The 24383-nt window shown below is 46.5% G+C and overlaps 2 protein-coding genes across 13 annotated transcripts in view; one reads left to right on the forward strand and one right to left on the reverse strand.

Moving 5' to 3' along the window:
- The window catches only part of LOC125449203 (protein LBH-like), an 83837-nt gene extending 61266 nt beyond the window's left edge, over nucleotides 1-22571 (forward strand). For 5 of the 8 annotated variants that reach the window (XM_048524884.2, XM_048524887.2, XM_048524883.2 and 2 more), the window contains 3 exons: nucleotides 10976-11082; nucleotides 20539-20749; nucleotides 21233-22571. In XM_048524884.2, the coding sequence (XP_048380841.1) occupies nucleotides 10999-11082; nucleotides 20539-20749; nucleotides 21233-21345 (408 nt within the window). In that variant the 5' untranslated portion in view covers nucleotides 10976-10998 and the 3' untranslated portion in view covers nucleotides 21346-22571. Of the gene's footprint in view, nucleotides 1-2694; nucleotides 2821-3446; nucleotides 3467-8058; nucleotides 8239-10975; nucleotides 11083-20538; nucleotides 20750-21232 lie in introns of those variants that run through there. The other 3 variants (XM_048524885.2, XM_048524881.2, XM_048524888.2) reach the window with 3 other exon arrangements.
- A 514-nt stretch (nucleotides 22572-23085) lies between these two features.
- cskmt (citrate synthase lysine methyltransferase) overlaps nucleotides 23086-24383 on the reverse strand; it is a 57736-nt gene continuing 56438 nt past the window's right edge. For all 5 annotated transcript variants that reach the window (XM_059641525.1, XM_059641526.1, XM_059641524.1 and 2 more), the window contains one exon: nucleotides 23086-23671. In XM_059641525.1, the coding sequence (XP_059497508.1) occupies nucleotides 23457-23671 (215 nt within the window). In that variant the 3' untranslated portion in view covers nucleotides 23086-23456. The remainder of the gene's footprint in view (nucleotides 23672-24383) is intronic.

The following is a 24383-nucleotide window of genomic DNA, read 5'->3' on the forward strand; positions in this document are numbered from 1 at the left end:
GTGGCAAAGCATGATATCTGGATAGTGATAGACTATTGCTGATTATTTTATGTGTATCAAGCTGAATGAATTCTCAGAGCATTACAAATGGAGTTCCAACCAAGCACAGCCCTTAGGTGAAGTGGGATTCTCTTTTGACTACAAAGATTATTTTAAGTCCTCAACTGAAATCAGGTGTTGTTCTAATTTTTATTTAAATGTTAAATGTTATGTTATACATATGTATCGTAAATTTCTGAAAGACATTTTTTATAACTGTTCGGTGCAGCTGGACACAGTTTCCCAAAAACACTGCCCACATGGTAGTCCAATATCTAATAAGTTGGTAAGTTTCAATCACTTGTGACTTCAACTTTTAGACAGGAACTGCAGATATGAAATATGTAATTGTACTCAGATGAATTGTAACACATCTGAGCTTCAATGTACTCAGCCTTAAGTAACCCTTCAGAGTTTTATCTCAACACTTCTGGTCCGGGACTAACACGTCTTTACTCTAAGGTCACATAGTTCATAAAATTCCTTTTTTTACACAGCCATCTTATTTCAAGGACTTCACAGAACTGCTCAAAACTCAAAAGTAAAAACTGAAACACAAAAATGCCCCTCCCTAAGGGGCAGCACGGTGGCTCAGTGGTTCGCTCTGCTGTCTCACAGCACCAGTGACCTGGGTTCGATTCCACCCGCGGACAACCGTCTGTGTGGAGTTTGCACGTTCTCCCCGTGTCTGCATAGGTTTCTTCCGGGTGCTCCAGTTTCCTCCCACAGTGCAAAGATGTGCAGGCTAGGTGGATTGGCCGTGGGAAATTATAGTGTTCAGAGATGTGTAGAATAGGGGGATGCTCTGAGGGTCAGTGTGGACTTGTTAGGCCAAAGGGCCTATTTCCGCACTGTAGGGATTCTATGATTCTAAGCTATGGATGTCTCCCTAAACATAAAAAAAACCCAAATTCCAGAATTCTCTAACAAACATAGAGGCCTTGTTATTTATCTCAGTGGATCACTAAATGATTGAAAATAAGCAAAAATCCATACATGGTACATTAAACCAAAATGCTGTAAAGCCATGTCTCAAAAATCTCCATGGCTACAAAATGACTTACAAGTTAGTTATTAACTTTAGATATAAAGAAAACCCACTGGTTACTAACTCAAAAACAAGAAATCCAGTTTACATCACACACCATCCAGAACAAAGCAGCCTGCTTGATCAGCACCACATCCGCAAACATTCACTCCCTCTACCACTGCCACTTGTAACAGCAGTGTGTACCACCAGGTGCACTACAGAAATTCACCAAGGCTCCTTAGAAAGCTTCTTCCAAACCCAAGGCTACTACCATCCAGAAGGTCGAGAGTTGCAAATAAATGCAGCCATGCAAGTTCCCCTCCAAGCCTCTTCCCATCCTGACTTGGAAATATTCACTTGTTCCTTCAGTGTCACTGGATGAAAATCCTAGAACTCTTTCCCTTCCAGCATTGTGGATGTCCCTACACAAAACGAATGTCAAGAGCCACAGTTCAAGAGGCTGCTCACCACCACCTTCTTAAGGGCAACTCGGGATGGATATCAAATGCTGACCAGCCAGTGCCTCACATGAACATTTTTAAAAATAAATTCATTAGTACTGCACTAGCAAAGACAGAAAATTAAAATTATATTTTAATTAGAGAGCCTCTCTTAAGTGCTACACCTTAAAATATTCCACTGTTCAGATCAAATGGCAGCCTCTTGCAGAGCTATCTGCATCATCTACATTGAGAATGTGGTGTGCAGTTGGCTTTCATCCCAATTGCCTATTTGGAGAGAGAGATTAGATAGGCAATGCCTGGATACAGCTTGAATTAATGTAATGCTTTCACTCCACAATAAGCAGCGATATATCCCATGCTGTTAAACTGGCCGTTCATCAATTCTTTAGAGTTTTGTAATGAAACCCACCACAATCATAAGTTGGGTTAAGGAAAACAAACTTTCCAAAATTCAAATATTTGTGAATGTCTCAACTCTCCTGTGATCATCATTTTCAGTTTCTGTCGTGAGACCTTTCCCCCGGCATCTAGTTATGCTCAGAATCAGAGAAGGGTCATAGAGTAAAGGTTAATACTGTACACAAATAGTGATCTATTATTATGCGGCTCTTTCTGGCAGGAAACTTTGCAAATCAACTCCAAGTTATAGCGGCTATTTCCATCCTGTTGGCTGAGTACCAGCTTGAAACCTCAGAGTAACGTAGCCACAGAGTTTGCAGCCTTGCAAACCGATCGACATTTATTCAAGGTGTTGAATTGAGGGCAGGAATAAAGCCTGCTTGTGATGGCCTACACGGTTAAGTAATCCATTTCCGTAAGACGCAGTGTGTCACACACTACATGAGTCAAACAGCTGCTAAATCCCTTCTCTCTGGCAGCTCTTTCCTTCCTCCCTTGTCTCTACCATGTTCATCTCTCTCTCACACATTTCTCCCTCCTTTCCCACACTAGCCAGCTTTTCTCCATACACATTTAACCCTCCCTCATCTCGCTCCTTTTTCTCTTTCTGTTCCCTGGTCACTGACTTCGATCGAGTTGATGCCAGTCCCAAGGTGGGGGCTGGGGATCTGCTGGCGGCGGGGAGACCGTCATCTGTTCAATGGGATCTCGATCCGCTGCTGACCACCGCTTTAAACGAAGCTCCGACGGGCTCGACACATGTCACTCTGCTTTGTCACATGGCGTGTGAGCCAAGGCTCCTCCTGCTTCCTCTCAGGCAGAGGGTGCCCGTGTCCTCCTGCTGCTGCCGCTGCCTGGAGCTCAGCGCTGTCACTGTATCTCCCTGCGGTGAGTTCACTGGGACTGGGGACAAGCCGAGAGCGCAGCTCGGCCTCTTGGTATAAACGCTGCTACCGGGCTCAGCCTGAATTCTCCGCACTTTCACGCAGACCGACGCAGGGAAGGAGAGGGAGATCAGTTCCTCAAGTCCTGGGGCCAGTGCACCCCGAACTGTGTGGACCCTTCAGAGGGGGTGGGGGGAGAATAGCAGCTGGTTAGAGCTGCAGCATTGATGGGGACAGTTTCTGGATGGGGGGGGGCGGGGTGGGAGGGGGAAGGGTCGGTTCCCGGGACAGAGAAGGAACCAAAAATACCATTACATACACATTAGCTACTTCTTTATATCCTGCTGTCTTTGTCTCTCTCTCTCTCTCTCTCTCTGCCGCCACCCACCCCACCATCCTGTCTCCTTGTTTTGCAGAAAAGAAAGTTTCAGTTTTGGGTGGTTTGGGCTCAGTGCCTTCTGTCTCTAACCGTCTGTCTGTCTTTCTCTGTCCCACCCCCCGCCACCGACTCCCGTGCCCCTACTTCTGTCCCAGCCCCTCTCACCGTGCCCCCTTCATCAACACAGACCTAAAACTCTTCCATCTTTACTGACTGACTTCCTCTTTCAAACCACTCGCTTCGTTTCTCTCGCCTCGAAAGGCTGCTTCGTGTAAGTCAGGACTGGGTTTAACCTCTTCGTTGCTAGTCTGACAAAAAAAGATGAGATATGAGAAAGTCAAATTGGACCGCCGGGACAGACCGCATCCGCCGCCCCCGGACAGATCTCCTCCTCCCCAACCACCACCCTCCAGACGGATCTTCCCTTGCCCAAACCCCCGCCCCCGGGGTAGACCAAGGGTACAACCTGGTACCAGGAGTTAAAATATTAGTCTGTCTACTAGGGTTTGTAATGTCTCAGCACGCGTGCCAAGCAAACATTATATGATTATAAATTACCTCTTCATGTAATAATCGTAAAACCATAAACAGGAGCAGGAGTAAAGCATTCACTCCTTGAAGCCTGCTCTACAATTCATTAAGGACATGGCTGATCTGATTGTGACCTTTACCCCCACCTCCAGCCTTAATTCCCTTGTCAGTCAAGTCTTCCTAGCTCAGGCCTGAATAAATCCCATGACCCAGCCACCGGAGCTCTCTGAGGAAGTATTATTACAATGAAACTTTCCAAGACTTTTTAGAAGGCCATTATAAAACACATCAAAATGTATAGAACAAAATATAGGGGCTGATGGCGATTACAGAGATAGAGAGGGATGTCGGGGCCGGCGAGGTTACGTAGATGGGGAGAGGTTGTAAGGTTGGAGGAGGTGACGGAGATAGGGAGGGGTGTAGGGACTGGGGGAGTTTGCGGAGATAGGGCAGTAGGTTCAGGGGCCAGGAGTTATTACTGACATTGTGTATGTTGGTGAGGTTAAGAACATGGATGAGAAATTTAAAATCAAGACACTGCTTGACTGGTTGATTAATGTAGGTGAGCAGGTACTAGAGCAATTGATGAACAGAACTTGTTGTGAGATAACACGTGAACTGTAGGGTTGTAGTTGACCTCAAATTTATGAAGGGTTGGAGACGGGAGATCATCGAGGGTGTGTGTTAGAATAGATGACTGTGAAGGGAGTGAAATGAGTTGAGATATTGCTGTGTCTGGGTGATGTTCTGAAGTTGGGAATAGAAGATCTTAGAGACCTCAAAATTTAACATCGTTTCACGGTCAAATGTGACATGGAGGTGCTAAACAGATTGGCTTCACCTCAGACTGTTGCCGGGGAGATGGATGGAACCCATAGTAGGAAATGAATTCTGGAGCAGGAACCAAAAATGAAGTCTTTATCTCCACAGTAATTAATTGGAGGGAATTTCTGCTCATTCAGTCCTGGAAGTCAGATAACAAATCTGCTAATTTAGTAAGAGTGAAGAGTCAAGAGAGAGGTGGTGGTGAGATGGAGCTGGGAACTGTGGGAAAACAAACAGATAATGTCGTGGAGATGTGATGGAGATATAGCTTGCCGGTGAAAAACAGGAGGAGCTGAGGTCAGATGTTTGGGGTACACCAAGGATAATAATGAAGGCGCAGGAGGAGATGCTATCGCTGCAATTCTCTAGCTACAATTAGAGAAGAATGGAACTGACTGAGAGCTTCAAATTCCTCGGAGTAAATATCAGCAACAGTGGACAGAGATTGCAGAATCATCTGTGTCAGAGGCTGCAGACAGAAGAAGTACCAGGGAATATAATATCTCAATCCTGCATACCTGAGTTTACAATACCGCTCTGAACCAGAGGATTTAATACCTCAGTTCTGCTCACCTGGGATTTACAATATTCCTCTGACCCAAGGATTGTAATACCTCAGCTCTGCATACCTAGGATTACAATATCTCAGCCCTGCTGGGTTTACAATAACATTGTGTACTAGGGATTATAATATTTTAGCCCTGTATACCTGGGATTACGATATCAATGTTTACCTGGATTGTATTATCTCAGTCCTGCATGCCTGAGGTTACAATATTACTCTGTTACCAGGGTTGTAATAGCTCAGCCTTGTATACCTTTTTTTAAAAATTTGATTCGATTTATTATTGGCACATGTACCAAGATACAGTGAAAAGGATTGTTTCGTGTGCTATCCTGGCAAATCATATCTTACATAAGTACATCAGAGTGATATAACAGAATGCAGAGTGTAGTGTTACAGCTATAGAGAAGGTGCAGAGAAAGTCATGAGAGGTCTGTTCAGAAGTCTGATGACAGCAGGGAAGAAGCTGTTCTTGAATCTGTTGGTATGTGTTTTCAGACTTTTATATCTCCTGCCCGATGGAAGAGGGAGGAAGAGCATTTAACCGGGGTGGGAGGGGTCTTTGGTGATGTTGGCTGCTCTCCCGAGGCTGCACAAAGTATAGATGGAGTCACTGGATGTAAGGTCGGCTTTTGTGATGGAGTGTGGTGTGTTCACAACTGTGTGTCATTTCTTGTGGTTTTGGGCAGAGCAGTTGCCATACCAAGCTGTGATGCATCAGAATAAGATGCTTTCTATGGTGCATCTATAAAAGTTGATAAGACTCATTGTGGACATACCGAATTTCCTTAGCCTTCTGAGGAAGTAGAGGCATTGATATAATTTCCTGATGATATCGTTGATGTAAGTGGACCAGGACAGATTGTTGCTGATATTTACTGCTAGGAATCGGAAACTGTCAAGTATCTCCACCTCAGCACCATTGTCTTCCGCTCTACTTCCTAAAGTTGATGACCAGCTCCTTTGTTTCGCTGATATTGAGGAAGAAATTGTCTTTCAACCATACCACTAAGCTCTGTATCTCTTTCCTGTACTCGTCTCGTCACTGTTTGAGATCTGACTAACTACAGTGGCGTTATCAGCAAATTTGTAAATTAAGTTAGAGCAGAATTTGGCCACACAGTAATGAGTGTATAAGACGTATAGTGGGGGCTGAGTACAAGCCTTGCGGTGCACCAGTGTTAAGGATTATTGAGGAGGTGTTGTCACGTATCCAGACTGATTGTGCCTATGGGTTGTAGATTGTAGAGGGGGGCAGCAGAGCCCCAGGTCTTGGAGTTTTGAGATGAATTTCGTTGGACTTATGGTATTGAAGCTGGAGCTAAAGTCAATAAATAGGAATGTGATGTAGGTATCCTTGTTAGCCAGATGGTCCAGGGATGAGTGTAGGGCTAGGGAGATGGCATTTGCTGTGGACCCATTGCTTGCTAAAGTTAATTGTAGAGGATCAAGGCAATCTGGGAAGCAGGATTTGATGTGAGCCATTACTAACCTCTTGGAGCACTTCTTAATGATGGATGTCAGAGCCACAGGTTGATAGCTATTAAGACGTGCTGCCTGACTTTTCTTTGGCTTTGGGATGATAGTGCAACAATCTGTCCTGGTCCATCTATGTCAACACTATGGTCAAGAAAGCACATCAATTCCTCCAGTTCCTCAGAAGGCTAAGAGATTTCGATGTGTCCACAATGAGTCTTACCAATTTTTATAGATGCACCAGAGAAAGCATCTTCTTCCCACTTTGAAGCAGGTGGGAACTTCAGATCAAAGTACCAAGAGGTTAAGGATGTCTGCAAATACTCCCACAAGCAAGACCATACAGGATCTGAGTGCACAGCTGGGGACTCCATTTGGGCCAGTCACTTTCCTTGAGAGTGAATCCACAGAGGCTGATCTGACATCTGTGGCAATGACAGTGGGTACAGGTGCACCTGAAGCTGTTAGAGCAGGTAACATCATTTCACTGACCTGTTCAAAACAAGCAGAGAACGCATTAAGCTTATCAAGAGGGTGGGGGATGTATTGTTGCCAGCAATTCTACTCCACCTTGCTTTGTACCCCATTTCAATGCTTAAGCCTTGCCACATTTGACGTGCGTTTGTGTTGTTGGTCTGGGACTCGAATATAGTCTGAGTTTGTCTCTTGACATCCCTGGCAGCTTTGCGAAGGTCATACCTAGATTCCCTGTAAAGATCAGGATCATCCGACTTGAACGACTGAGACCTGGATTTCAGGATGGAGTGGATCTCCTGGTTCATCCAAGGTTTCCGTTTGGGAATACTTGGAATTATTTCTTTGGCACGCAATCTTCCGTGCACTTGCTGATGAAGTCTGTGATGGTAGTAGCATTCTCATTTAGGTTAGCCGCTTAGTTTTTGAATATAGACTAGACCACCAACTCCATACCTGAATTTACAATTATTACTCTGAACGAGGGGATATAATATATCCAAACCTGGAATTACAATATCGCTGTGCACCAGGAACTGTATTATCAAATCTTCATTCCTGGGATTGCAATATCTTTTTGCTTCAGGGATTATATCTCAGCAAGTCTGGCTGGCATCATCAGTGGACAGAAAGCAGAGTTAATGTTTTGGGTCCACTTAGTTTCTTCAGTAATTTCTGATTTTGTTTCAGATGTCTTTGCAGACATTATAATATTATAAAAGAAAACATTCTTGGAATTCTAATATCTCAGCTGTGTGTAGTAGCATTGGAATATTTTAGCTCAATCCCAATCCTGGGATTGTAATACCACAATGTACCGGTGTTGCAATATTTTGGCTCAGCACACCTGGGATTGTAAGGTTGCCCTGCATTTCAAGGGGTTGTAATATCTTGGCATTGAACAGCTGGAGTCATGTTACCTCAGCCCTGTATGCTTTGGGTTTGTAATATCTCAATTATCCACAACTGCTGACTTATCTTCATATGAGCAGATTGAAACCAGGGGACAGTGAAAGATGAACTCTTAAGGCTGCTGTATACGGACGTGAAGGGGTTAATGCAGAAGAGTGCCTGAAGCACCACCCACTATCTTGACATCATGTGGGCTGAGTGGGAGACCAGCTGAGCATCTAAGACACAACCCCAGCTCCTGGGCCTTCCTCACAGTCTGGGTAACAATGTCTATTTGTCAATGTCACATGTACCTATCATTTAAAGAAGTTCAGTTTGCTCAAGACAAAAGCTTTGTCCCTTTTAGACTACCAGGAGATTTTCCTCCAACACACTTTACGGCAGGGGGGGTTGTCCTGTAGATCTTGACTGGGAAAGAGGATGGTGACAGCAAACCTACTGGATAGTTCATACAACACGACGAGCAGGAATAAGGGTTCACTTTCCCATATTCTACAGCTCCAACAAGTGAGTGGCATTGCATTCTTGAACCAGCTGGCAGATCAGACCTGAGTGTCTGTCTGCTTTGCAGCACAAGGACATTTGAAATCAAATATCCTTTTCATTTGTCAATTTACCTTTCCCATTTAAAATGCTGCAAGTGATGCTCGCGACTTTCCTACTTCCTATGAGATGGATATTCTAGAAAAGAACTTACCTTTTATTCAACATCTTTTACATCCTAGGGATTTTCCTAAAGTTTTCACCATTTTTACATGTGATGTAAAAAAACAACTAAACACAACAGCACAGCAAACTCGCAAAACAGCACACAGACTTTGAACATATTATAACGAGGAAGCCATTCAGCAGATTGTGTCTGTGCTGTGCATTTGAAAAAACCTGTCTGATTAGTCCCACCTGCTTTCTCAAATAGCTCGACAAATAATAAATTGGTTTCTATCAATGCAGTTCGTGATACAAGTTTCAGGACCAAACTGATAGTGCAGATTCCCTCAGCACTTATCCTACAAAAGAGAACCATCCTAACAGTGCGAAGCTCACTCAGTACTGATCCCCTGACAGTGCATTTGTCCCTCAGTACTGACCCTCTGCCAGTGCAGTACTCCGTCTGCGCTGACCCTCTGCCAGTGCGGTGCTGCCTCAGAATCTGGGCCAAGCTGTTTACAGACAGACAGTGTGCCTGGGCCTTTCTCATTATATTTAAAACCACAAGCAGCTGAAAAATTGTTCAACAACAGGAAACAATGTTGCTTTACAAATGGCAGTTCACCAGACCTACTCCTTTCAAATAAATTCCTCTCCTCTTCAGCATCGCGTTCTTGTCACTATTTGCCTGCTCTTGGGCAGTCCCTGCAAATGACTAACCTGAGGGTGTGGGGTACCTGACTGTATTGGGGGGTACTGGACTGTAACCCAGGGGTATGGGGGATACAAGATTGAAACCCGGAGGTTGGGGGGGTACAGGACACTAATCCGGGGATGTTGTGGGAGAGGGGTGGCACGTGACTGTCCTCTACATGGTTGGAAGGGTGGGTAAGAGATCGTAAACTGGGCCCCCTTACATGTGACTGTCAGCTGAAGGTGCGAGGAGGAGCTACATAATGAAAAATACTTTCACTGCCTCAGAATATTGGCAAGTTCATTCCCAGTATTTCTCAAAATGTAAGTTGGAAACTGAGACACCAGTTTGTACACAGTAAAGCTAAATCAAGGATGTTGGCTTCTCCTTATCTGGAAAGCTTCATGTTTAGAAATCATGTAGAATCACCAATACTGGCTGAATATTTGAGAGAAAATTTCTGAATAATAAATGTAACTTGGTTTTATTTCTAAAGTAGTTCCTCCAGCTCCAAGTTATTGTTACAGTGGGTTATTGTCCATATTTTTGAAGGTTAAAAGAAATCAAGAAACTTTGATCACTATTTTGGTTTTGACTGAGTCCCTCCATTGAGCACCCATCTGAAAAAGGGAGTCTGTCTATCACAGATGCTTCCTGTGAGCCAAGGTTGAGCAGGTAACCAGACTTTGAGAGGAGGATTTGAGGTCCCAGAGAGATATTGTGTAGTCACTGAATGGTTCACACTAACTAGGTTATTTGGGTCTTCCTGAGCTGAATGACTATCAGCGAATGAAGCGGATTGTTTCATGGAGATGCTCCCATGCTGAGTGAGTCAGAACCTTCAGCAGTCAGTCAGCCCCAGATCCCCAACAATGACACAGCGATGCCTCCTATCCTGTCATTAACATGTAAGTGGGGGGGTGCACTCTGCTTTATCTTAAGCGCCAAGTGCCCCTGAAAAACAATGTGATTTGTTTGACATTTGCAGCACATGCTGGTGTCTTATCAAATAGCTGGGAACCTGTGTTCGTGTGAAAAAGTGATGACAGGCTTCATTCCAGCAAGACAGATATCAGGGTCCCAGTCCTTGATACTGACTGTCTGCCTTCGGCTCTGACTGACTGACTGATCAGAACTAAGACCAGTTACCCTCTACTCGAAGAAACCCCTCCCTCTCCACTGCCCAGAGAGACCCATTGCCCACTCTCCTCCAGCCAGAGCGATGTCCTTTCCCCCCGCCCCCGACCTCGCTCTCCTGTACCCGGAGAGACACCGCCCCACACTCCTCCAGCTGAGCTGGGGGTGCAGGGAGATGGGGGAGTCGGGCTCAGGGTGCAGGTGAGGGAGGCAGTGGAGTCAGGCTGGGAGGCGGGGTGGTGTGCAGGCTGGGGGTGGGAGACTGGGGCTCCGGGCCTGAGGGGAGGGCGGGGGGGAGGTGGGGGAGGCGGGCTGGGGGCTGAGAGATGAAAGAGTTTGCTGGTGGTGGAAGGTGGTGTAGGCATTAGGCTGCAGTAGGCCATGAGCTGAGATCCAGCACCTGGTGTGTGTTTGAGGAATGGGGAGAACGGTCATGGTCAGGAGCTAGTGCAGAGAGGCCCAAATGGGTGAGTGGCACCAGACATTGATGGGATCTTTCCTGAATTTGTTGTTCTTAGGACCCTGTGAGTAAAGAGCCACCATGACTGATGTGATGATCAACAGCTGTAAGGCTTCTGCTGAAGAAATGGGTCTCAAACATGATGACAACAGGCTGCCCTTCCAGGTACAGATACCAAGTGGAGGAGGGTGCGGGGACAAAGGGGAACACTGTGTGAGGTGGGGGGGGAGTGAACTGACTGGGGGCAGTGTGGGTGGGAGCGCGGGTGAACTGACTGGGGGCAGTGTGGGTGGGAGCGCGGGTGAACTGACTGGGGGCAGTGTGGGTGGGAGCGCGGGTGAACTGACTGGGGGCAGTGTGGGTGGGAGCGCGGGTGAACTGACTGGGGGCAGTGTGGGTGGGAGCGCGGGTGAACTGACTGGGGGCAGTGTGGGTGGGAGCGCGGGTGAACTGACTGGGGGCAGTGTGGGTGGGAGCGCGGGTGAACTGACTGGGGACAGTGTGGGTGGAAGCGCGGGTGAACTGACTGGGGGCAGTGTGGGTGGGAGCGCGGGTGAACTGACTGGGGGCAGTGTGGGTGGGAGCGCGGGTGAACTGACTGGGGGCAGTGTGGGTGGGAGCGCGGGTGAACTGACTGGGGGCAGTGTGGGTGGGAGCGCGGGTGAACTGACTGGGGGCAGTGTGGGTGGGAGCGCGGGTGAACTGACTGGGGGCAGTGTGGGTGGGAGCGCGGGTGAACTGACTGGGGGCAGTGTGGGTGGGAGCGCGGGTGAACTGACTGGGGGCAGTGTGGGTGGGAGCGCGGGTGAACTGACTGGGGGCAGTGTGGGTGGGAGCGCGGGTGAACTGATTCGGGAGGGGGAAGCTGAGTGTGGAGAGGTCTTGGGGGTGACATTGGGTGGTGGGGTGCAGGGAAGTGCTATGATAAGGAGTGGCAGATAGCATGGGAATCAGTGGGCAAATCAGTGAGGTAGGGGTGTCAATGTGAGAAACAGGGAGCTGGTGCTAGAGAACAGACAGAGTGAGGGGTGGGATGTGAGATGGTGGGAGATGGAAAATTGTGTGAGAGGTGGCTGGTGACAGGGAGGCTGTATGTAATGGTGGGGAGAGATGAGAGATGGGCAGATGATGATCTCCAAGAGTTTTATTTTTGCCAGTCTAGAAGAAATTTATTTTTATATAAATGTATAAATAACTTGTTGAATCTGTGCTGCTGAGTTCCTGAGAAATCAGAGTTCTTGGCACAGAATCAAATGGATTGTTTGGGAAATGATTGTCTGCCAAGTCGATGTGCTTTGCTGACGGGCCTCCTCCTGTGCCCGATTCCATAGTTTTCCACTGCCTTTAAACCTGTTAGTGACTGAAGTACCTTCCTAACCTGCTTCGCATTCACACTCATTCCTCTGCTGTGAGTGGTCCCCATTCAGCTATCTTCCCTGATATATGAATTCGGCCTCCCTCAAGCCTGCTCTGCCATACTATAGTATCATGGCTGATCTGATTACTGACCATTCCTGCTCATACCTGATTCGCTTCCTTGTTAGTCAAGAATCTCTTTAGATCTGCTGTTATGATCCCTGTTGACGGTATGACAGGACAAGTCAGATCCCAGAGTCAAACCTGGTCTGATAGATCTTTAGTCACTGAGCTGGTCACCGAAACTTAGTTACAGAAGGCATCAACCAAACAGCTCTTTATTAGACACAGCATCAAAATGAGGAAAAAAAACATATTCAGCTGTCTAGATTTAGAATAGAACAAAGAACAAAGAAAATTACAGCACAGGAACAGGCCCTTCAGCCCTCCAAGCCTGCGCCAATCCTTTATCTAAACCTCTCGTCTATTTTCCAAGGATCTGTATCCCTTTGCTCCCTGCCCATTCATGTATCTGTCTAGATACATCTTAAATGACGCTATCATGCCCACCCCCTACCACCTCCGCTGGCAATGCACTCCAGGCACCCTCCACCCTCTGCATAAAGAACTTTCCACGCATATCTCCCTTAAACTTCTCCCCTCTCACCTTGCAATTGTGATCCCTAGTAATTGATAGCAAGCTTCTTGCTATCCACCCGTCTATACCCCTCATGATTTTGTTGACCTCAATCAGGTCCCCCCCTCAATCTCCGTCTTTCTAATGAAAATAATCCTAATCTACTCAAACTCTCTTCATTGCCAGCACCATCCATGCCAGGCAACATCCTGGTGAACCTCCTCTGCATCCTGTCCAAAGCATCCACATCCTTTTGGTGATGTGGCAACCAGAACTCTACGCAGTATTCTAAATGTGGTCGAACCAAATTCCTAGAGAACTGTAAGAATGACCTGCCAACTCTTGTACTCAATACCCCATCCAAGGAATGACAGCATGCCGTCTGCCTTCTTGACCACTCTATTGACCTGCATTGTCACCTTCAGGGAATAATGGACCTGAACACCCAGATCTCTCTGTTCATCAATTCTCCCTAGGACTTTTCCATTTACCATATAGTGCACTCTTGAATTGGATCTTCCAAAATGCGTCACCTCGCATTTGCCTGGATTGAGCTCCATCTGCCATTTCTCCACCTAACTCTCCAATCTATCTATATTCTGCTGGATTCTCTGATAGTCCCCTTCACTATCTGCGACTCCACCAATCTTAGTGTCATCTGCAAACTTGCGAATCAGTCCACCGTTATCTTCCTCCACACCATTTACATATATCACAAACAACAGTGGTCCCAACACGGATCCCTGTGGAACACCAGTAGTCACAGTTCTCCATTTGGAGAAACTCCCTTCCACTACAACTCTCTGTCTCCTGTTGCCCAGCCAGTTCTCTATCCATTGAGCTAATACACCCTGGACCCCATGCGACTTCACTTTTTTCAGCAACCTACCGTGGGGAACCTTTTCAGCCTTACTGAAGTCCATGTATATGACATCTATAGCCCTTCCCTCATCTATCAACTTTGTCACTTCTCAAAGAATTCTATCAAGTTGGTAAGACATGACATTCCCGGCACAAAACCATGTTGCCTATCACTAATAAGCCCATTTTTTCCCCAAATGTAAATAGATCCTGTCCCTCAGTATCTTCTGCAGTAGCTTCCCCACCACTGATGTCAGGCTCACCGATCGATAATTACCTGGATTATCCTTGCTACCCTTCTTAAACAAGGGGACAACGTTAGCAATTCTCCAGTCCTCTGGGACCTCACCCGTGCTCAAGGATACTGCAAAGATATCTGTTAAGGTCCCAGCTATTTCCTCTCTCACGTCCCTCAGTAACCTGGGATAGATCCCATTCGGACCTGGGGACTTGTCCACCCGAATGCCTTTTAGGATACCAAACACTTCCCCACCCCCAATTATGCGACTTGACCTAGAATAATCAAACATCTATCCCTAACCTCAACATTTGTCATGCCCCTCTCCTCAGTGAATAACGACACAAGTACTCATTAAGAATCTTACACTCATTTTCTCTGACTCCTTGCATAACTTCCCTCCTTTGTCCTTAAGTGGGCCAACCCTTTCTCTAGTTACCCTCTTGCTCCTTATGTATGAATAAAAGGCTTTGGGATATTCCTTAACTCTGTTTGTTTGCTAAAAATATTTCATGACCCCTTTTAGCTCTCTTAATTCCTTGTTTCAGATTGGTTCTATATTCCCTATATTCTTTCAAAGCTTGGTCAGTTTTCAGTCGCCTGGACCTTACGTATGCTTCCTTTTTCCTCTAGTCTGACAATTTCACCTATCATCCATGGTTCCCTAATCTTGTCCTTTCTGTCCTTCATTTTCACAGGGACATGTCTGTCCTGCATTCTAATCAATCTCTCTTTAAAAGCCTCCCACATATCATATGTGGATTTACCCTCAAACAGCTGCTTCCAATCCACATTTCCTAGTTCCAGCCAAATTTTGCTACAGTTAGCCTTCCCCCAATTCAGCACTCTTCCTTTAGGACCACTCTCGACTTTGTCAATCAGTATTCTAAAACTTAAGGAATCGTGACCACTATTCCCAAAGTAATCCCCTACTGAAACTTCAACCATCTGGCTGGGCTCATTCCCCAGCACCAGGTCCAGTATGGCCCCTTCCCAAGTTGGACTATTTACATTCTGCTCCATAAAACCCTCCTGGATGCTCCTTACAAATTCTGCTCCATCTAAACCCCTAACACTAAGTGAATCCCAGTCAATGTTGGGAAAATTAAAATCTCCCATCACCACCACCCTATTGCTCCTACATCTTTCCATAATCTGACTATATTTGTATCTCTATCTCACACTTGTTGTTGGAAGCCTGTAGTACAGCCCCAATATTGTTACTGCCTCTTCCTGTTTCTGAGCTCTGCCCATATTGCCTCACTGCTCGAGTCCTCCATAGTGCCCTCCTTCAGCACAGCTGTGATATTCTCTTTGACCAGTAATGCAACTCCTCCACCCATTTTACCTCCCTCCCTATCCCTCCTGAAGCATCTATATCCTGGGATATTTAGGTGCCAATCTTGCCCTTCCCTCAACAAAGTCTCAGTAATAGCAATAACATCATGCTCCCACATACTAATCCAAGCCCTAAATTCATCTGCCTTACCTACTACACTTGTTGCTTTAAAACAAATGCACCTCAGACCACCTGTCCCTTTGCGTTCATCATCTGCTCTGTGCCTCCTCTTCCCTTTTAGTCACAGTGACTTCATTATCTAGTTCCTTACAGGCTTTAGTTACTACCTCCTTACTGTTCACTAACCTCCACATTTGGTTCCCATCTCCCTGCCACATTAGTTTAAACCCTCCCCAATACCATTAGATTCTCCTCCTCAATACTGTTAGAAAAATCTCAAATCAAACACCAAGACAAAATTTCAACCTATTCTCAACACCATTGCTTCATAACAAATCTAGAGGTTACATTTCATTCTAAAAATCTTTAACATTCATTTTTATGTTTCCCTGTCTTGTGAACTGTGGTGTCATTTCATATAAACATACCAACTGAAAGTTTAGACTTCCTGAGCTGCTAAAGGTTGCAGATTCGTGGTCTACATATTGCACGAATTAAACTTTTCTATTTCCTTAATGACTCTGAAAATAACTTTACAAAAAAAATTTGCTGCTTCTGACCCCAGTCAGATCTCCTCTGAACAGCTTAAAAATGTTCAAATGCCATACAAAGAAAACTCAAACCTCGAAGTGAAACTGGAAGAAAACTGAGGCGGCACAGTGGCTCAGTGGTTAGCACTGCAGCCTCACAGCGCCAGGGACCCAGGTTCAATTCCAGCCTCGAGTGGCTGTCTATGTGGAGTTTGTACATTCTCCCCGTGTCTGCATGGGTTTCCTCCGGATGCTCCGGTTTCCACCCACAGTCCAAAGATGTGCGGGTTAGGTGGATCGGCCATGCTAAATTGCCCGTAGTGTTCAGGCGTGTGTGGGTTATAGGGGGATGGGTCTGGGTGGGATGCTTCAAGGGTCAGTGTGGATTTGTTGGGCCGAAGGGCCTGTTTCCACACTGTAGGAAATTTAATCTAAAACATTTTCTGCCTCAAAGCTATGGATGTTTCCCCTAAGCCTAAAAGGCCTTATGCCTGTAAATTTCTAACAGACCTGAAAAGCATAATGGTTTACTTTACTAAATTGTAAGGTAAACAATGGCTACAGAAATACTCACAAGTTAATTATTAACTTCAGATATGCAGAAAACCCACATGTCACAATTTCAAAATCCAAAAATCCCCACATGACACAAATGTTATTAAAACACATCTAAATCACACATTCTACATCACAGTATAAATCCTGGCCTCGTTAAGTTGTGACCTGTCAATCTTGCACAGGTCTCACTGACCCTGAAATCTAACACACACCCTACTGCACCATTTCTCCAGGCATGTTTTCATTCTCTCAATCATCCTATTTTCTAGTCACATCATACTTGGCGCACTCCTGAGATGGCTGCATTAGATTAGATTAGATTCCCTATGGTGTGGAAACAGGCCCTTTGGCCCAACAAGTCCACACGAGGTCCTGCTTGCCTCTTACCTCTTGCCCCACTCCCTAAACTCTAATTTTAGGACCACTTCCCTCTTCTTTTTTTACCTACATGGTTGCTGTCAGGATGGACAACTCCATCCTTGATTCTGGCACCAGAGAGGAAGCATACAATGGCTAGGGCCACAGAAATGCCTGTCTGCTTCCCTATCAAATGGCCTTTCACTTGCTGAGAGGTTGGGGGAAGAGAGAGGGAGAGTGGGGAGAGTGTAAGAGATGGAGTACTTCTCCAATTTGCAGGTAAGTGATGGCTTGCACGTCCCACTCTGGACTGTTTCCAAACTGGTCTGCTGCTACTCCGATCCACGGTTCAGTCTTATTCTGGCTGTATTTTTTCAAGTGCCCTGCTATAACCATTGTAATCTTTCCCTGTTAAACTAACTGGCTTGTAGTCGCCTGCATTCTGTCTCCAGCATCCAGGGAATTTTGGAAAATTAAAGCTAATGTATCAACTACCAGACAACAAGGTGTAGAGCTGGATGATCACAGCAGGCCAGGCAACATCATAGGAGCAGGAAGGTTGATGTTTCGAGCCTAGATCCTTTTTCTGAAGAAGGGTCTAGGCCCGAAATGTCAGCCTTCCTGCTCCTATGATGCTGCTCAGCCTGCTGTGTTCATCCAGTTCTGCACCTTGTTACCTCAGATTCTCTAGCATCGACAGTTCCTACTATTTCTGTATCAACTACCAGCCACTTCTCATACCAGAGAATGAAGCCTGCAAGATACAGGGATTTGTTGAATTTCTGTTCTTATGATTTTCTTGGTACCGTCTCCCTGGTGATTACAATTTAAGTTCCTTGTTCCCTTTCAACCTCTCATTCACAGTTATTTCTGGGGTGTTATTTGTATCCACTACAGTGAAAACATATGCAAATTATCTGTTCAATTCATCTGCCATTTCCTTATTTTAGATTATTAGTCCCCAGGCACTGTCTCGAGAGGCCTAGCATTACTTTAGGTACAGTTTTCCTTTTTGTATCCTGGTAAAAACCTATATTACATGTTTATATTTCTCAATCTAGTAATTCCTTCCTTATTAACCTTTTTAGTCATTCTTCATTTGTCTCTATCCTGTCCAATCTTTGAACTTGTCATTCAGTTTTGCACGATCATATGCTGCTGTTTTCAATTCCACCCAATCTTCAGCCTCTTCACTTAGCATGTTCTACCACTGGAATCCTCCCTGCTCGCTGAATGTCTCTTTTCCTGAGTATTCTGAAATATCTCCTCAAATCTCTGCCATTTTATTTCTACTAGATTTGTTCTACTGGCTCTCTTTGTGGCCGTGTGATCTAAGATTCACATTTTTTTCACTCAATCACTCCTGGATCGACTCCTGACATACTCCTCGATCACTCCTGATATATCCTGTGGTTGCAGGAGGCACTATGGTTCCTGTCCCACCCCCCCCAGTCAGGGTCGGGGGTGAGACTGCAGGTCCTCTATAACGCCATGGGGATGGGCTGTTGATCCAGCACTGCCACACCACCCCCACCCCCAGGAGAGACTGGGTCTTGAACCACTCCAATGGGGTGTTGGGGAGGGATGACTGTGGGCCCTGTCCCAACCCTCCAAGGAGGTTTGGGGGATGGAGGGAAGACTGTGGATCCTGTCTCACTGATCAGTGAAGCGGGGGGGATTCTGTGGGTCCAGAACCAGCCCCAACCTCCCCTCCTCCCCCAAAGAGAACTTATGGGTCCTGTAAGCACCCTGCCCAGAGGACGGACTGTTCCTGTACCATTCCCCCCCACCTCACCCAGGAAAGACTGTGGGTCTCCTTTAGGTTTTATACAAACAGTAAATTTCAGTTAAAGGGTGAGTGGGGCTGAATACAAACCAACTTCATTTGGATCAAAGCAAAATATTTAATTAAACTCCACTAGGCTTTTCAAAAAACTGAACTGGGAGTAGGAGAGTAGCCCAGAGTAATTATAGTAACTATGTGTGCAATAAACAGAGGCAGCTAGATCTAACCTAGAAGTATATTAAGAATTAAGTGCTCTACTCACCAAATCCTCATGATCCACTACTCAAAGTGACAGTCCAATGTTCAGGAACAATGGGTACAAGACAGTATTGAGCTGGGACTGATAAGAGCAGCTTTACCTGGAGGCTTTTCCTGTCCTTCTCACATTTACAGTCTTTTCCATTCTCTCTCTCTTTTTTTTGTGGTTGCTCCCTGTTGGCCCGCTGTGAGGAAGACACATTCCATCTCAAATTCTTGCAGCTCCTTGGCCTCACTCCAGCTTCAAATGTTCCTGTAAATTCTCTTAATTATCTGTCCGTTCAATATTACTGTGTGACCTTAATCACCATTAATGCATTAATATGAAGTCTCCCTCAAGCAGTTTGCACTTCACAGGGGCCTGCACCATCATTGCACTTGTGCTCTGTTCCTCCTGATGGAAGGCACAATGATTTGGCTCCATGAGTGAGGAGTTTGAGGGTTCAGGGGCTACAAATGGTGCCTAGAGGGGTCAGTGCGTGTGAACTGTCGGAGAACTCTGGGTTTAGTGTATCGGTCAGTTGGCCTTTGGGTTAGGCAAAACGGAGTTGTCCAAAGCCATCAGTTTTGAATTTGGTTTTACAGACAATGCCCCTCCAGTGAGTAAACCTCCCATTTCGACCAGCAATAATACACGTTCACTCATCTACACTACACTAGCTCCTAGGTTCCTTCCTACTCTGGAGGAGAAGCTTAACTATTCCTTTGGGCCCTGAGCCAGCAGAGTGAATCTGCACCAGTCCAGCTCCACTAAACCAAGGTTTAGTAATTTAACAAAAAGACTAAGCATTAATAAACTTGCAGAAGCACTGAGTAACTGGAAAGTAATTCTCAATAATCTAGGTTTTTCTCCCCTCTTTTTCTCCGATGAACGCCTCATCGTCTCCCCTCCCTTATCTCCAATCCTCTCACCTGTTTCCATCTTTTTTCTCCTCCTCCCACTTTCTCCCAAACTGGCTTCCCATATCTCTTTCCCTCTCCTGTACTGTCTATGTCCAACTCGTGCTTTCCCTTTCTCATATTCTGTTCTGTCTCTCTCTGCTTCCCATATCTCGCCATGTCCCTGTCTCTTTCTTTTTGCCTTCCACGTATCTCTGTTTCTCTCTCTCCCCTACACTGTCACTCCATGTCTATCTCTTTTTCAATCTCTGCCACTCTGTCTCTCCCTGTCCCCCACCCACTCTGTCTCTCCATGTCCCTATCTCTCTCCCAAACCCCACTCTGTCCCTCCATTTTCCTCTCTCCCCCGCCACTCTGTCTCTCCCTCTCTCCCTGCCCAATCTGTCTCTCCATTTCCCTTTCTCTCTGTCCCACTGTGTCTCTTCCTGTCTTCCTCCCCCTGTCTCTCCCTCTCTCCCTGCCCAATCTGTGTCTCCATTTCCCTTTCTCTCTGTCCCACTGTGTCTCTTCCTGTCTTCCTCCCCCCCCCCTCCAACTCTGTCTCTCCATGTCCCTATCTGTCTCCCCCACATATTCTCCTTCATCATCCTATCTCTCTTCCACACTCCATGTCTCTGTCTCTCTCTGCATCTTCCTCTCTCTCCATGTCCCTTTCTCTCTTCCCTGCTCTGTCTCTCCTAGATCTTCCCTGATCCCTGTGATTCCTATGAAGGTCAGTGCAAACTCAAGGACCGCCTGCCATCCATTGTGGTGGAGCCAACTGACGTGAGTGAGGTGGAGAGCGGGGAGCTGCGCTGGCCCCCAGAGGAGTTTCTCATGGCAGAGCAGGGAGGCGAGGGAGAGGGTCTGGTCCCCCAGGCTGGAGAGAGAGTCCAGGCTGATACAGAGCCAGGTACGTTGGGGAGGGAGGGAGGGAGCGATTGCGGGGACAGAGCAGGGTGAAGTCAGAGGAATGGGAGATTATTGAGGGAAGAGAGTATTGTTAGGTTGGGGTTGGAGGAAGTAAGTTGAAGCAAGCTAGGGCTGTGGTATTTGCTGGTGGGACCAGCATTCATTGTCCCTCCCTTGTTACCCCTTGAGAGGGTAGGGGTAAGCTGCCTTCTTGAACCATTGCAGTCATCTGGTGATGGTTGACCCATAATACCCTGAGGGAGTGAATTCCAGGATTTTGATCCAGTGACACTAAGGGAATAGTAATATATTTCCACATCGGGATGATGAGTAACTTATTGAGAGGGGTATCGAATGTGGGGATATTGAGTGAGGAATGTGGGGAGCAATGTAGGGGGTATTTGAGTGCAATGTGGGTGAATTTTGGGTGCAATGGTGGAGAAGTATTGCCAAGTCACTGACCTAATGCCCTGTTTCTGTGCAGTAACAGGGGGGGTGAAGACCCAGGAGAATGTGGAGCCAGGACAGAGTCTGAGCTCTGACCCCCAACTGCCCAGCAATGCACTCATCCAACCTGGTCAGACTTTGGCAAAATGAACTCAAGTCACGGTGTATTTTGTCGAGCTTTGGAGAATTTTTATACAACACAGGCCTGTTAATCTGAAATGGGCACCTACCCCCACCCCCAACTTGTCTGTCTGTCTAATCGGCAGCACCCCCCCCCCCCCCACCTCCCTCCCCCGGAGCAGGACTCCGATGAAGCTTTTCCAGTTGAAGACAGCTCCTCCAGTTGCTGAGAGAGCAGTCCTCACAGCCTGCTGTCCTTTACAAAGGGTGAGATGAAGCTTCAATTTTGTATGTTGTTTTTGAGTTTGATTTTGATTCTATGTAAAACTCGATCTTTGATTATCATCTTCCAGTCTGACAGGATTAGTTACAACATGTTAAAACTGTCCAGGAACAGGCCCGTTGGGCCATGATGATTTTTACTGGAAGAATTTTACTTTTGTTTTTATTGAAGTTACTTTTTTTTTGCTGTGCACTCTGGGTGTTTCACACACTCTCTGATCGACACTGAGTTAGAGCGCTGTGGTTAGGCCTCAGCTCGCACCACTGCTACTTTCAGACACATTCTTTGCTCAGCCTAGAAAACATGCCCAGCCATTGGGGAACTGCTGGCACCACACCCTTCGTAAAACCACATACCCGTCCTCCCCAAATTTCCCACAGAATCCTTCTTGTGGCTACCAACTCTCAGAAATATGGCATCAGCATGACAGGTTTCGGCTGTAAATCCCATCTTTGTGGCTGCTGTCTTTCACTCCTTATTGAAAAGTCAGTCGGTTTCCAGTAAGAAGGAAGCTCAGCATTCGGGAAACCTCCATATGCCGTTGCCTTGCCCTCTGCTCCCAGTCTCTGCCCTTCTGCTCTCACAAGCAGGTGTTATCAGACCTGCTGAGCATCACCAGCGTTTTCTATTTTTATTCTGGTTTCCAATATCCATAGAATTTTACCTCAATGCCACATCTCCCAAACTTCAGAATTTTTCACCAATTTGCATTCCATTTGTTTCTGTTCAGTGTTGGGGGGGGGTGTGGATTCTGGAAAGGGGTCATTATGTTGACGTGAGAATGAAAATATTTTGCTGTGTCTGCAGCTCCAGCTGCACCCAGAGTTTGTATATAGTTTTACTGGTGATTTCATTATCCTCCCCTTTGCTTTCTCCTTTCCCACCATCACAACCCCTCGTCAACATTGTCATGCCACAGTTTTGCTGTAAAGTTAATGATTTAATAAAGTTCTTTGTTGGTTTTTACTCGAAATTCTGTCTGAGCACTGCCACCTCCTCACTCTACATCTGGTTTATCTGGTCCAGCATTTATTACCAATCCCTACATGGCCAGAGGGCAGTTAGGTCAGTCACACTGCTGTGGACCTGGAGTTACAAGTCGGACAGACCTGGTAAGGGCAACAGATTTCCTTTCTAAAGAACATTGGCCATCAAAACGGATTTCAACAACAACTGATGATAATTTAGTGATTAGTTCTGTGACTAAGTTTGGCAATCTAGTCCATATTTTATTAATGGAACTCCTGTTCCACCAGGTGCTGTGGTAGGATTGATCCAGTGTCTCCACAGCATTAGTCTGGCCCTCTGGATTACTGATCTACTGTCATGCCCAGCCCACACAAGCATCTGACTGGGTGCTGCTGAATGCAGCTCACTGAGCTATAGTTATCAGCTGCCCAGGGCCCATGCTCCATCATTCCCTTTGCAAGGGAATACTATGTCACTCTCTGAGAAAATTCCCAAAAGTGTTACAGCATCAGACAAGCTCATTATAAATCACTAAATTTATTTAAAGCAAATTGAGACTGTTTCAAGAGGTGTTCCTTAGATTTTTTCTGCACATTCTCTCCTCTCCTGTTCTTTGGGGTGGGTGCAGATGCAGGACTTAGGCACTGAACCAGGGTGACAGCCCAGCCCATGGCTATTTACCAGTTATTGACTGTGCAGGACATAACTGTTTGTCCCCACTCTACAGGCACTTGGGTAAAGCGGTTGTCACAGCATAGCAGAATGACGGGCTGGTTACCTCCAATCCCAGCTTCAGGGGTCTGCAACTGAGGGATGTAAGCATGGGAGGTGGTGTGGGAGCAGGACTGTTTTATTTGCCAAAGCAGAGGCCTTGCTAGGTCAGAATGAGTCAACACTGTGTACTCATTGGTTTGATAATGTAAGCAAAATAACCAGTGTTTTTCTCAGTGTCCACTTGGAGCACAGTAACAGTCACAAGACGGAGACTCTCCAACCAAACAATCCGCACATCAGGATCCTCATCTGATACCTGCAGCATTAAGCCACCGGGGCTCAGCATTCGGAGTGATTCTGTTAGGGCACAGCAAGCTGTCTCACCTCCATCTGTACAAAAACAAACTGTGATCAGAGTGTACGAGATAGCCCCCATCCTCTAACAGGGTCAGAAAGTAATACATAGATTCCCCCCCACCCCCACAGGGCCAGACAGGAATACACAGGTTCCCCCCCTCCCCACCCCCCCACAGGGCCAGACAGCAATACACAGGTTTCCCCCCCAACCCCACAGGGTCAGAAAGCAATACACAGGTCCCCAGGTCCCCTCCCCCACCCCCAAAGGGTCAGACTGTAATACAGCAGTTCCCCCCCCCCCCACCACCACTTACCACCATACAGTCAGAGAGTACTACACAGCTCCCCACCACCAGCAGGGTCAGACAGTACTAGACAGTTACCCCCAAGCAAGATCAGAGAGTACTAGACAGCTCCCCCCTCCCCACCAGTTTCAGAGCGTACTAGATAGTTACCCCCCCACCAGGGTCAGAGAGTACTAGATAGTTACCCCCCCACCAGGGTCAGAGAGTACTAGACAGCTCCCCCCCCCCCACCAGGGTCAGAGAGTACTAGATAGTTACCCCCCCACCAGGGTCAGAGAGTACTAGACAGCTCCCCCCCCCCCCACCAGGGTCAGAGAGTACTAGACAGCTCCCCCACCCCCACCAGGGTCAGAGAGTACTAGACAGTTACCCCCCCCCCACCAGGGTCAGAGAGTACACTGTGCTCCCAGCAAGTGCTGGTTGTGAAGGGAGAGAGTCGT

The sequence above is a fragment of the Stegostoma tigrinum genome, chromosome 42, assembly GCF_030684315.1.
Source record: "Stegostoma tigrinum isolate sSteTig4 chromosome 42, sSteTig4.hap1, whole genome shotgun sequence".
NCBI lineage: Eukaryota > Metazoa > Chordata > Chondrichthyes > Orectolobiformes > Stegostomatidae > Stegostoma > Stegostoma tigrinum.